Consider the following 12714-nt stretch of genomic DNA (forward strand, 5'->3'; position numbering starts at 1 on the left):
AGCCAATTAATATGCCTCTGAGCAATAAAAAAAAGATGAACATCAGCTACAAGTGACCACTGCTCTGATGCGACTGCCCCGCAGGTAAAACAGACAAATGCACCCACAGCCGAAAGTTTTCTCTAGTTCAAAGCGATAACCCTAATCCTTGCTGTGGGTTCAGCAACGTCCATGTCGCCAACAGCATCCAGGTAAGCCGAGATTAAATAATATCCGCATACATGGTGGATGATAAGCACGTTTGCCAAGTGATCCGGAAGATGGCGCTGGAGTAACGTCTGCGAATTTGATGTTCTTAAATAAGAAGCGCATGTGCTCTTTATTTTTTCTTTACTTTTTTTAGTGATTGCCTTCTGACACATGCTTAAGCTTTTCTTGCTAGAAAAAAAGCGTGTGGAGTGTGAAATTTCGCGGGTGGTCAGCAATTGGTGCACCGGCTAAAACTGGACTGAAACTGGCCGGTTCGCTGGCCCTGATAATCTGTCATCACACGTGATACGCTAAAGAGAAGAAATGCGTGGAAGTGTTATTGTGCACTTCACTTCGGTCGCGTGCTGAAGATATATGAATCATCGCTGTATCACTCTTCTGACAGTCTTAACTTTTACTCCGCTTAATCAAAAAAAAATATGCATTTTCACAGGCGTCCGTCCGCATGACAAAGAAAGCATGTTAAGAACAAGGATTCCAAAAAGAACGCTCTGAGGTCTAATTGTTTCGGAAGCCTTTGAATACTTTGACGCTCAACTATCGAACAACGTAAGGATAATTTCTTGAGCATTGTGCACCTAGCAAGAACGGGCGATAATTTACGCGACAAATGAAAGTGTCGACCAATGGGCTCCAACCAGTCCGCGCCAGATATTGTCGTCAATGTATCGTGTGATTGTCCGGAACGATAAGGACTCAATCCCCCCGCCTTGGTCCGTTGCCCACGGAGGGCGTCATGGTCCATGGAACGAAGTCAGCTTGTCGCCTCTCCCTCTCTCACCCAGCGTTTATGGTGACCAGCTTAACAAACACAAAGCAGGCACTCCAGTGGGAGAGACGGAGCAGCCCCTCAGCTGCGCTACGAGTCCGGATACAGGCGACTCTCTGGGATTTCGGACGTATCGGTCAAACGGCACTCTCCAATCCGCCACCACCATCACCACCGAGGAAGCCCGTGCTAGCGCGAAGGTCGCCTCAAGGGAGTCCTTCTTCGGCTGCTGCTGCTGCTGCTTCTGCTGCTTTTCTGGCAACGAGGTGGCGGTCCCCAGGCAGGAAGATTGTGAGGGCTGATCAGCATTCAGCTCTTGCGCTGGCGAGCGCACAGCGTTCTCCGCGGCCGACCAGAAGAGAGCAGAGCCGATAGCGGCGACAGGCCGTGGCGCCCGAGCCACTATGAATCATGTCCCCGCCGCCAGGCAGCCCCTAACCCTTTGCCCGTTACGGTCGCACGCGCTTGCGCGTGGCTGCCCAAACTCCCGACTGTACGCGGAAACCGCTCGCGGCGTGAACGCAGCAACAGCAGAGCGAGCAATATCGCAAAGACAGTTCAAGCTGCGACTGGGACTTACAACTAAGCTGAACATCACTCCGGGCTGGTGAGGGAGAACAAAGGTGAGGACTAGTTAGGGGGAGATTGAGGGCTGGGGCTAGTAAAGAGCTGAGGGCGTGAGGGCCCTCAGCTTTTTACTCGAGTGTTCCCTCAACACCCTCTCCTGCCTACCTCGCAGCCATAGCCGGTCAGCTGCAAAGACACGCAGATAGCTGAGAGCAGCCGCCATCGGAGTTCCTGCAGGCGACGGCAGGCCTCCCAGCGAGAGGACAGCGAGGGACGATGCACGACCACTTTCCGCGACACCATACCCAGAAACTTGATTCGTCGCCGAGTTTCTGTTCGTACAGTCCGCCCGAGACCCGGCGGGGGAAGGGATATCGAAGTCGTTTCCTTTACGGGGATACGGTCCGGGGCCGAGGCGAATGTGGAATGCAGTCTCTCTGCGTCTCGGCAATATCCGTGTGTGCGGGCACGGCGGTCGGCTTCTTTAACGGCCCCCCTTGTCGACTCCGCTGCTGCTGCTCTGCTGTCGTTCTACGGCGTGTTTTACAGGGCGTGAGGAGTCCGTGCTGCGCAGTTACAACTGCCTCCCCTCCCCCCTTCCACCCCCTCTTCAGCAAACGCGGAAGAGAGATAAGAAACGGTGTATACACTGCCACCAGTTCCCCACTGGCACACTGCCTAAGCCCCTTCCTACTACGACACTGCCCAGCCGGCTGAGGATAGTGGTTTCAGGAACATGAAGTCGTACAGCACCGTTTTCTTTTGCTTTCTGGGTATCTTTCGTGTCGAAGGAGTAAAGCGCCAGTCTGGTCTGCTCAGGCGACACCGCACAGTCGCGACGTCTCCGCGTTTGCCCGTTGTTGGCCCCACCTTGATAAGGGCTCGCTCGTCGGGCAGCCTTACAGACCAATATTGCGGAACTGCGCGCTGGTAAGGTCGAAAGCGGATAGGGAACTGCGATGTCTTCCGGGGGCGAGCAACTACAGCGCTATGCAGTATGCTCCTTGTTCGCGAATAGGTTTACGGCGTGTGGACGTGTCGTGATCAATGCTGCCTGGTGCGGGGGCACACGCTACCTTTTCGGATGATCTCGATTCTTCGCCTTGCAATGTAGTGCCAAGGAGATGAGGTTACACAGACGCGTGCCTTCGGTAGAACAGCTGATCATGGGTCAACGCTTTTTTTTTTGCTCTCAAATTCTCTTTATTCTGTTGCCATAGCTGACCGCATAAAAAAGCCGCAGGAATTTCTATACCGTCAACAATGGCTTTACCGCATCCTCCAGGAGAGTTCCAACGCTCAAGACCACCGAGATTTCACTACACTAGAAGAGCCATTTAGTAGATCGCCCACTGTAGTTCCCACATGACGCTTGCAGCCCAAGTCCTCATCGATAAAACTGCCATTGGTAATGTTAGGCAAGAACAGGGTAACACTGCGATTGTCGTGTTATCGGCCATCGCGAATGTTGCCGCATAAAAGTCGACAGTTATTAGCAACCAGACTATTCCCGGGAAACTCGCAACAGATTACACGACTGCAGCATACTATGAACGTTCAAAATAGCGGACATGCGAGGTACCTATCCCTTTTGCGGCCGGGCATTCACACTTTGCCGAAGTAAAAAGAAAAAAAACTCCCATGCCATTGACTGCAAGACTGGTTCGTGCCTGCAAGGCCCATCTGCGTGCCAGCAGTTTCTGCCTTACATCCCTCCGAGACGTGACAGCGCCGGGCACAGCGCGTAATCTACTGCTATTTTGCGCCTTTTGCCCCCGGAGCATAGACGACTCCCGTGAGTGGAAGGAAGCAGCATCCAGCCGCACAGGTGGTGGCGGACGACGCACCATCGCCTCTGGCAGAGAAAACACCTGCCCGCCGCCCGTAAAGGAAGGGAAAGCGTGCGAATGAGACGGGAGAAACTCTCTCTCGAGAGCGTCGTCCTGACAGACGTTGTTTAAACTTGCACCATGCTCCGTCTGGAGAGTGTGTGCGCGCGCCAGTCGGGTCTGCATCATTTACGAGACAGCTTGACAGCGGTGGGAGGTTACGCTTTCGCTGCCGGATTACGACGGCCATTGTGGATCGCTCTCTGGCTGCTCGCTGTCTGACTCTCGCGCTGTCCCGCGAGAAGCAGCGACGACCACACCGCCTTTTGTCCGGCCTGACAGTCGAATCTAGCGATGCGGAGCTCGATGGCGAGATCGGCGTCGCCATTGTGTGCGTAGTCTCGGCGCGACCGCATACGACGCGTATTGACAGTCCGTTTAGCGACCGGTCAGGTCGCTCTCTCTATATATATTTCTCTTGATTCCGACGGAGCATAGCGGTAAGGCTGAAACGCGCCGTGACATTCCTGGCCGCGCCGATTGTGTTCTGTTCTTCGAGCGAGGCGTTGTTTCGGTCTGTTTGCATTGAGCCAGAAGGCTTGGCACGTTTCTTCCTTTTGTCAGAATACCGCCGGCATTGTGTGCTCGACGTCGTGATCTCGGCCGTCCCGGCCTTCTTGCAGCGACGATGCGCCTTTTCATTGCAGCGTGCCCTTGTTTGAAAGTGCGGAATGGGGGCATCCGGACACCCACGCTGTGGTGTGTTGCACGATCTATTCCTTGCCTGCTGTACTGGCGGCCACTAAATGCCTGGGCGGTCGCTTTAGGTTCCGACAGACTTGTTAGGATCACAGCTATAGCGTAGAAACCGAGCTAGGCTTAAGCGTTTTAGGTCGTTGTAAACACAACACCAATCACACTTGCAACAGGCTTCATTATTAACCTTCATCGAAATCTTTGCATTTTGGAGGACAGGGCCTACACAAAAGAGGATAGTCGACGCATGCTGCTTCTTCCTATTTTCATTAGCCTTATAGACAGATACTGCAGCTCCAAGTAAGTAACTGCAGAGTGAGTGTGATATACTTCAGGCACCCCTCACTAGGATGTCATCAAGCAGCCCCCTTCAGCAATGTGCGAAGTTTATGGTTTAAGGGATTTAGCTTCCCAAAGCGACTCAGACTACGAGGGAAGCCGGACTGGCTGGCTCCAAATAATTTCGAACACCTGGAGTTAAGCACGTAGCCAGGAATTTTTTTCGGGAGGGGCCCTAGGTAAATTGGTTGAGCGCTACAAAAATAAACGGGAGGGGGGGGGGAGGAAAGGCCCGCCCCGCCTCGGGTTCTTTAACGTGCACTGACATCACACAGTACACGGACCTCTAGCGTTTTCGCTCCATCGAAACGCGACCAGTGCGGCTGGTATTGAACTAGCGTCTTTGGAGTCAGTCCACTGAGCCACACGTCCATGACCACTGAGCCACTGCGGTGGATTATTTGCAAAGTTTTCAAAGCTTCGTGCCGTAAACTATTGCAAACGATTATTCAAACGCACATCTCAGTGAGAGGAAACTTCGAAGGACAGAAGTGCCCTAAAAATCGGCCAGGTTCTCGTCAGACAAGAAATACAGCGAGCCGTCGAACTCTCTACCACCCCGACCTATCTCCGAGGCGTTCGCCCCTACAAATCTCGTCGCCACTCTTACGTCATGCAGGTCGTTGCTATAGCTTACAGGCTAGTAGCTGGACGGGCGAAATGTATGCCCCGCCTCCACTGACGAACGACCGCTTGCCTGGTAGTCTGCAGAGATTCATCACGACTGCTGAGCGGGACAGGACACGGCAGCTGGCTCTCCAGCGCGCAACCTTTTAAGGTCACTGCTCTGCGAAGTCGCACCGAGTGCAGAACCGACATCAAACTTCGCAGTGGCAGCCACAACCGCCCTCCGCGCCGTTCGACAACCCCTCGTCCGTCCTGGCGCCCCTTCACGCCTTCAAAGAAAAGCGATGTTTTTATGTCTTCTTTCGCTCATACGCGTACCTCTAACCCCAAGAAGCTATAGACGCGCACGTTTGGCTTCGCCTGCTGCACGTGCACATGAACTGTGCACGTTTGAGTTCAGTGGCCCCCCAGGGAGGGTAGGAGAAGGGAGGGGGGGGGGGGGGTCTGTTGTTGTAGCGCGCAACCTAGATTCTCGTCCGGCAGCCTCTGCGGCCGCCGCCAGGTAAGGTACCGCAGGCCTCCTCAACGCCGTCGACGCGGGGAGGACCGGCGAAATCGGTTTCGAAAACAGCCCCCGCCGCCAACGAAGCAAAAGAGGAGTCGCCGTTTAATATCGGCGGCCGCCGCCGCCTTCAGGGGCGCTAAAGAAGAGATGACCACTATCCCATTGACCGCGTTTCCTCCTCCGAGTCTCTCGGCTCACTCCAAGCGCCCCCGTGCGCGCGCGCGCTTACACAGCATGCACGGTCCGGTTCTGACTGCTGTGATTGGCTCTGCTATCTTTAATAAATGTCACCGGAGAGCACGCGCGGCTCTCGCGAGAAGGAGCGAGAAAAGGCGAGAAAGAAAGCAAAGAAAAAGTTAGCAAAGGCGAATTTCCACAGCCGCAAGTTCGCCGGCTTCGAGGACGACTTCAGTCGGTCACGATGGGAGAGCTGGCGTAGTGCTCTTCAGACGCGGCGTACGAGGGGTTCGTCTTGTCCTGGAGAGCGGCGCGGCTTCGGCAAGGCTTGCGCTTTTGATGTTCGTTCCTTGCTTTTCCCCATTGCGGGTTGTATGTGGACTGTCTGTCTATAGCTGGGGCCGGAGCACCCTACGAGGCTAGACAACGAATTGGCTAGGCTTGAAGTTATTGTTAGCGCCAGCGATTGCGATGGACCTCAGGTGACCCAAACCGCAACTTGAAACCGTCGGTAGCGCTTTAGTTAGCGCAGACCCCCGGTTGTAAAAAGGCAGCGGCACTGTCATCGTTACCGCGTTTTAACGGGGAGTGCCCGCATTGTGGGTGCCCGTTTTCGGACGTACCACATGGTGTGCGCATGCCCCTCTAACCCTGCTTACCCCCTTTGCCCTCACCTACCCGAGAGAGATAGAAGGCTGTCCTGCTCGACTTGTGTACGTTAGAGAGCCATAGAACCCTCGTCACTAGGGCCCGAGCTGCCGCGAAAGCCACAGGGATCCCGGACTAGTTACCTCTCTTAGAATTTGTGAGGAGCTAACCCTTAAGGCCAGTCCCCACTCTCTTCTATAAGCCTTGAATAAAGGTTTTCCACCACCACCACCGCTTTCGGTAACGGTTCCTTTTGAAGTAAACCTGGTAACAAGTTGAGCGCTGTGTCGCAGCCTCTCGCGGACTTGCTTGTAAAGTCAAGTAACTGGGCCCGCGCGTAGCAAACTACGTCTGCTAAGGTCTGACTCATCTGGCAACCTAAGCCATTAGTTGTTTGGAGCCATGCACTGTTATTTTACACAAACCGCACCTCCCCTACTTATGAAATAGCAGTGAAATGATGGAGTTCGCCATTCAAGAATGAAGCAGCGTTACCAGCCACAACGAGGCGTTTAAGACAGCGGCTTCCAGTTAAGCTCCTCGGCAAGTACTCGACCATGGGCAGAAGGAATTACGTATGTTAAATTCGCTGAGGAACAGGAATGTTACGGTGTGCAAATGCAGCAAGGACGGCGCTGAAGCACGGACTGTTGGCGCTGGATGGCCTGTTCATAATTTAGTATGCAAGGCAGGTAACCCTGCATGACCTATAACAAGAACAAGCGAGTCTCGGTTCATCTACGCGTGGTTGGCTGTTGCAGTACACTAACTCCCCAGTGGAGCTCCAAAAGCACTCTGCACAAATGGTCCTGATGACCTAATCAAGCAGCCTCTTCGCACGCGTATAAGCACCGATGTCTGAGGTCATGTCGGTGACATCGTCTCCGTCATATCTTCAACAATTTCAGTTTCATGCTCTATCGAGCTTAAATCAAGTTCTCACTTGCCGCAGTATAGTGTTATGAAACCTTTCACTCCAGAAACAAAAACGTCCTGCATCCAATAAAGAGACCCAGAGCATATTGTGACCACTGTGAGCACACCGGTGAGTATGTAAAACTGGCTCACGAAACATCGCGGAAAGACGAAATGGTGAACATCAATCACACCATCACACCAATGTTGTGGGGGCAGGGTATGCAAATCTTTGCTCAAATTTGTCGCTTTTACTGCGCACTCAAAACGACTGGAAAAGACTCAGAGCAAATTAAAACAATGTCTCAAATTGCGAACAAAGTTCTTCACAGCCACGGCTTCTCAAGCGTTGTTTTCATCAGGGCAGCTGCGTGTGCAACCCTATTTGTTTCCCAGAATAAGTTTTCTCTGATCAACACAAAGTACACAATACAGTGCTTTCCTTCATCACGCATACTACATGTCATCCGTTATTCCGAACTATAAACACACACACAGTTTATAGTAAAATAATATGCTTCAGCAAGCACTATATATGTAGTAACACTTCGTTTCCCCACAGCAGCATTGCGCAAGGAACCCAATCCGGAAAAAACCGATAGCTTCTAAGTTCACAAAAAAGCAGGGTTATTTTGAACCCAAACCGGAAAGCGAAATAGGAACACTTTCTACGACAAATCGCTTCATGCATGTTTCAGCCACTGCTCTTGAAGCCAAGGGACGAGCAGAAAGGGCCACACACGCATCCTGTCCTGTCCAGGCGGCAACAAGACAGAGCGGCGCCACAGTAGGTGGCTAGGCAACAAGTGTGAAATGGCAAAGACGTAGCCGCACTCACCAGACTTTCCGGACCTGGGACCTCCGAGGACGGCGACCTTGATGCGATTCGCCCGGTTGGTCATCGCTACGCTTGCTTCCGCCGCAGCTCCGTTTGTCTCCTTCACTCTGGCTTCTTGTCCCTGAACGCGCGGCCTCTCGAAGATCAGCAGAGCCAGTCCCACGCCATCTCTTTCTTCTGTGTTGCAACCACGACTCGGCAAAGAGGCTCGAGGAACTCTCCCAGAGACGCTCCGTTGGCTATCCGGGTAATCAACACACACCACCCACACTCGTGTCGCACTCCGTGCAGGCTGAGGGAGGGGGGGTCCTCCAAGTCAAACGAAGATTTTCCTCTTCTTCTGGGGTGAACACCAACAGTCCAGCGAGCGAAGTCGGCGGGAAAAAAAGAGAAGCGAAGGAGAGGCCCTCTCGCAAACTCACGACGTCCAAGGCGCCGCCGGCTTTCGCGCTTGCGTTTTCACGCTCTCGCCTCCGCTGGGGCGCTTCTTTCTTCGCCCAGCTGTGTCGGCGGTGGTTCTTCTCTTGACCTTCTCCGGGCCGACCGGCCGCCGGCGATGGAGCGGAGGAGCGCCGGGCGCGGCTGGCAGAGAGAGAAGGCGCGCGGGCCAGAAAGCGTCCGAGATGCTCCCGATGTGGCTTCGACGCTGCCGCTTCGCCCGACGCGAGAGCTACAGACTCTCGTTCTTCGCCGAAAGAGCTCACCGGCGCGCACTCCTCGTCGACTTCTTTCCGTCTCGTCGGAGGCGGTCAGGTGGTCTGCGCTTCTCTAGGAGCCGTAGTGCAGAAGAGGACGGGACAGGGTTGAGTAGAAGGGCCCGGTTGTGTGAGGACGTCGATGAAGATGTCCTGAACGTCGCTCGTGTTTTAGTTTAGTTCTCCTTCTTATCCGACTGCTGGAGGAGTCCTTTCGAGGCCGGAGCGCACCTGCACGACTCTCGTACGATTCTCCTTCTCCGCGTCGCACCTCTTCTGTGTGCGTGTGTCTTTCTCTCCCGCTGTTGTCCTCTACGGAATTTCCCGGTGGGACGATGCTCTCGTCTTGCTGATCGGGGTTACACGGAGGGAGCCTGCCTGCTTGCCTTGCCTTCGTTGTCCGGCTTCCCTGTTCGATATGCGCTCGAGTCGTGGCGACTCCTCCGTGGCTGCTGGCAGTCTTGACTATCTGCCCCCACCTGCTTGCCGAGCTTGGAAGAGAGCGATGAGACGCTGCGCTCCCCTTCCTTTCTTTTTTTTTCCCCCACGGTTCCCGGGGCGAACGCCCTGTGTCTCTTCCAACAGGAGTCCGCTGGGTCTCCCGCAACAGAAACAGCGGAGGCCTGCGAAGAAGGAATGCGCGCCGGGGTGTTACACAACAGCGAATTGCCTTACGCAGGGGGAGGCGGCGGCATGGCAAAAGGCGAAAGGCGAAAGCCCCGCACGTGGGTGACGGTCATTTACGGTGCGGCAGCGTTTGTGTATGCAGCCGCAGTCGCCGCCCTGGTAGCCCACGCGGTTGCCTTGCGAGCGTCCCAGATAGGCTTTGGGTGCCGCGAGTAAGTGTGTTTCGGTCACCTCTAGGGATCCAAGATCTCGCTGTCTGCAGATGTGTGGTCAGAGATCATAGTTTTATGAAAATAAAGGGCAGTGTGCACCGGCTCGTGCTTCGCAGAGATGCTATTTCAAGGTTTCTCTACGCTTTCAATCAAATGCCACTGACTTACTGCTGAATCTCACCAAATAACTTGCCAAATATTCAGCCCTTCATTCATTGCATAGTTGTTTAGTCTGGCTTCATCTGCAACCAAAGCACAGCTCTCGTATCTGGGTTATGTACAGCGAGAGAACTACAGCGTAGCGTCAGTGCAGTCTACCTGCTAGGCCTGGGGTAGTCTGCGAAGATTCGAAAATATAAGCTTGCAATGAAAAAAAAAAGGCGGGGGGGGGGGGGGGGGGGCTTCAAGCTACTCGCACCTTACCCCTTTAACACGTGGTGGCTTTCCCATCAGGCTTTTTCAATTTTTGACCATTAGGCACCCGGCGTGGCACTGAACAACGCTTACAAAATATATTTTGCAGCAAAGACAACAACACTGAGAAAACAAGCGCTATGATACCGCGTTCAGTACTTGCGTTTGGAGGCATTGAACAGTCGAAATAATCTACTGCAACGGGTTTCGTATAAGGACATCAAGCGAAAATCAGTCAGTAATACGTAGCCACAAGAACTCGGAGCGGCGTGAAAGCTGTGGGGATTGAAATATAAGCGCCAATGTGGCGTCTGTATTGCATGTGACCGGATTTTTAAACGGTATATACTGATAACAATAGTAGATAAATGTATGTTTTCTTTTCCTAATTTATGTTACTACTGGCAGAGATCGCGTAGGTGTCATTTCGTCGCAATACAATTCAATGTTTAACGCAATCAGGAAGGGGAGTGCATAATTATCAGACAACAACAGCAAATCAAAGTAAAAAACTGGACACATGTTCAAGCTTATCCATTCATGAGCACCTCCAACCTAAAAATTTAGCATTCTCAAAGGGAACACAGCATCGTTACTTCCGAGCCTGAGACTAACAGTTACTTCACCTCTGAAAATCCTACCGCCATCTCGGTAGTTCTACAATTACCGCAAAGATGGCCTTGCGAAGTGGCCCGAAGACTGTTGACCTACACCCATAATGGAAATTTTACCTCGTTTGTTGCGCCCCACCGTAAGAGATCACAGCACCGAATCGATTCGCTGGAACGCTCCGACAACTCTTCAAATTCCAAACTTTTACCGACCTTCTCTGAAGTTATTTAAAGCAATAACTGCTCACGCACACTTTACACGTCCATTATCAAACGCCACTGCACTGCAACCACAAGCTAAACAGTCTCATCGCCAATTATGCGAAATAAAATGATGCTGTCACATTTACAACAAGCAACGCAGCCGAAAACCATGAAAAGCAGGAGAAATATTCACCCGCATGACCTTGAAAAGGTCGCAATTACAGCGTCGCACGACAAAACAGTACCTTTATTGTGTTTATGCCTTCGATACTATCGGCTTGTATGTTCTGCTATTTAACCGAAGGCTATGATTTTCGGCTCCTGGTGAATGAAGATAATGTTTGGAGTGCTACCTAAAATCTCCACAATAGGTTTGTCAAAGAACTTCTAGCCGCTCGTTGACACACTGACAGATTTCCGCCAGTGTAACAGATATCCTTTCCCAGATAAATTCAGATCGATGCCGTTTTACTGCTATGGTAAGTGCAATGCTTCCCGCAAAATTAATTTTAAATGAAGCCATTTTACTTGTGAAAAGGAAGAAACACAAGAATAACGAAATGTTAGTTAGACTATTTCCGGTAAAAACCAAATGCGAACAAGCACAAAATCAACTCACCTGTTGCAGTTTTGGCATACAGACTTCTTATCGTCACTGCCTGACGGTAACAAGTCAGCTGATTCAAATACTGTCATTCTGTTCTCTCTCTAACCTATGCCCGGCAGCAGTGCGCCAAAATGATCCATTAGAGCATCAACAACATGCAAGAAAAATTTAATCTAGACGCGCATGCCTCCCCAATTCAAGAGTGGCAAACGGCCGAAATCATTAGAAACAGGCGGCGATGTTCACGTAGCCTCCAATCCTAGACATTGTCGTAGCATATTTACAACCGCAATCATAAATCAGCGGAGCAAATCACAGCCCCCATCCACCCAGACGCTTGAAAGAGAAACGAGCCAACACTCACTCCTGAATTCCAAAGCCAGTGACCTCACTCCCGACGAAGGAGTACGATGTCCTAGCTGGCAACTGGACGAAATGACAACCCTCTTGCTCTTCTAGAAGCCGGCGACCCAGTCGACGCTGCAAGTACTACAGCTGTCCTGGACTGGACAAGAGACAGGGCTCCCCCTTCAATCCACGAGCCCTGTCCACCACCACGCCGCAGCAGCCGTTGCTCCTGCCGATACGTCCTCTCACGACTATGAGCGGGACGTCGATGAAGAGCGTGCTGGAGGAGCGCCCAGCAGCTTCTGCCGGAGGAGAGCGTGTGTCTAGTTCTCGCGGCGGTCGTTCGCCGACTGACTGACCGCGTCGTCGTGCGGACCTTGCCTCGGCGTTCGTGGGGCACGCGATCGCTCTCTCCCCCCCTCTCTTGAGACTGCTTGAGGCACGGCGTCGGCCAACAGACCCCCGAAACCGGCTTCGTTCTTCCTTCTGCCGTGTTGCGGCGGCCGCTCTCGCCTCTGTGGTGGTGGAGGGTTTGTTGGCGTTTTGACGCCAGTTCCTGTCCCCCCCACCACTCATTCCACTCTTTCGCCCCATCTTCCCTCTCTCTCTCTCTCTTCCTTCTTCGCTATGCGTGCGCGTGCGTAACCTTCTTGTTTGTTGTTGTCGTCCTCGGAGTGGATGCGGAGTCGCTAGTGGACAGCCAGTTGCGTCGGACATGTCCTCCGTACCCTACCCTCGGCATCGCGTGGTGTCCCTTCGGTCGCGCTCCTCCATGCTCCGTCGCTCGCTTCGTGCACGTCGTCTAACTGCATGGTA

General features: G+C 52.9%; 1 protein-coding gene across 1 annotated transcript in view; it reads right to left on the minus strand.

Annotated features, from left to right (window-relative positions):
• LOC144104151 (ras-related and estrogen-regulated growth inhibitor-like protein) overlaps window positions 1–12386 on the minus strand; it is a 46691-nt gene extending 34305 nt beyond the window's left edge. Inside the window, exons 1-2 of the mRNA XM_077636993.1 lie at window positions 11915–12386; window positions 8181–9498 (exon numbers count right to left, since the gene is read on the minus strand). Of these exons, the coding sequence (XP_077493119.1) occupies window positions 8181–8244 (64 nt within the window). The 5' untranslated portion in view covers window positions 8245–9498; window positions 11915–12386. The remainder of the gene's footprint in view (window positions 1–8180; window positions 9499–11914) is intronic.
• Between the last annotated feature and the right edge of the window lie 328 nt (window positions 12387–12714).

The sequence above is a fragment of the Amblyomma americanum genome, chromosome 9, assembly GCF_052857255.1.
Source record: "Amblyomma americanum isolate KBUSLIRL-KWMA chromosome 9, ASM5285725v1, whole genome shotgun sequence".
NCBI lineage: Eukaryota > Metazoa > Arthropoda > Arachnida > Ixodida > Ixodidae > Amblyomma > Amblyomma americanum.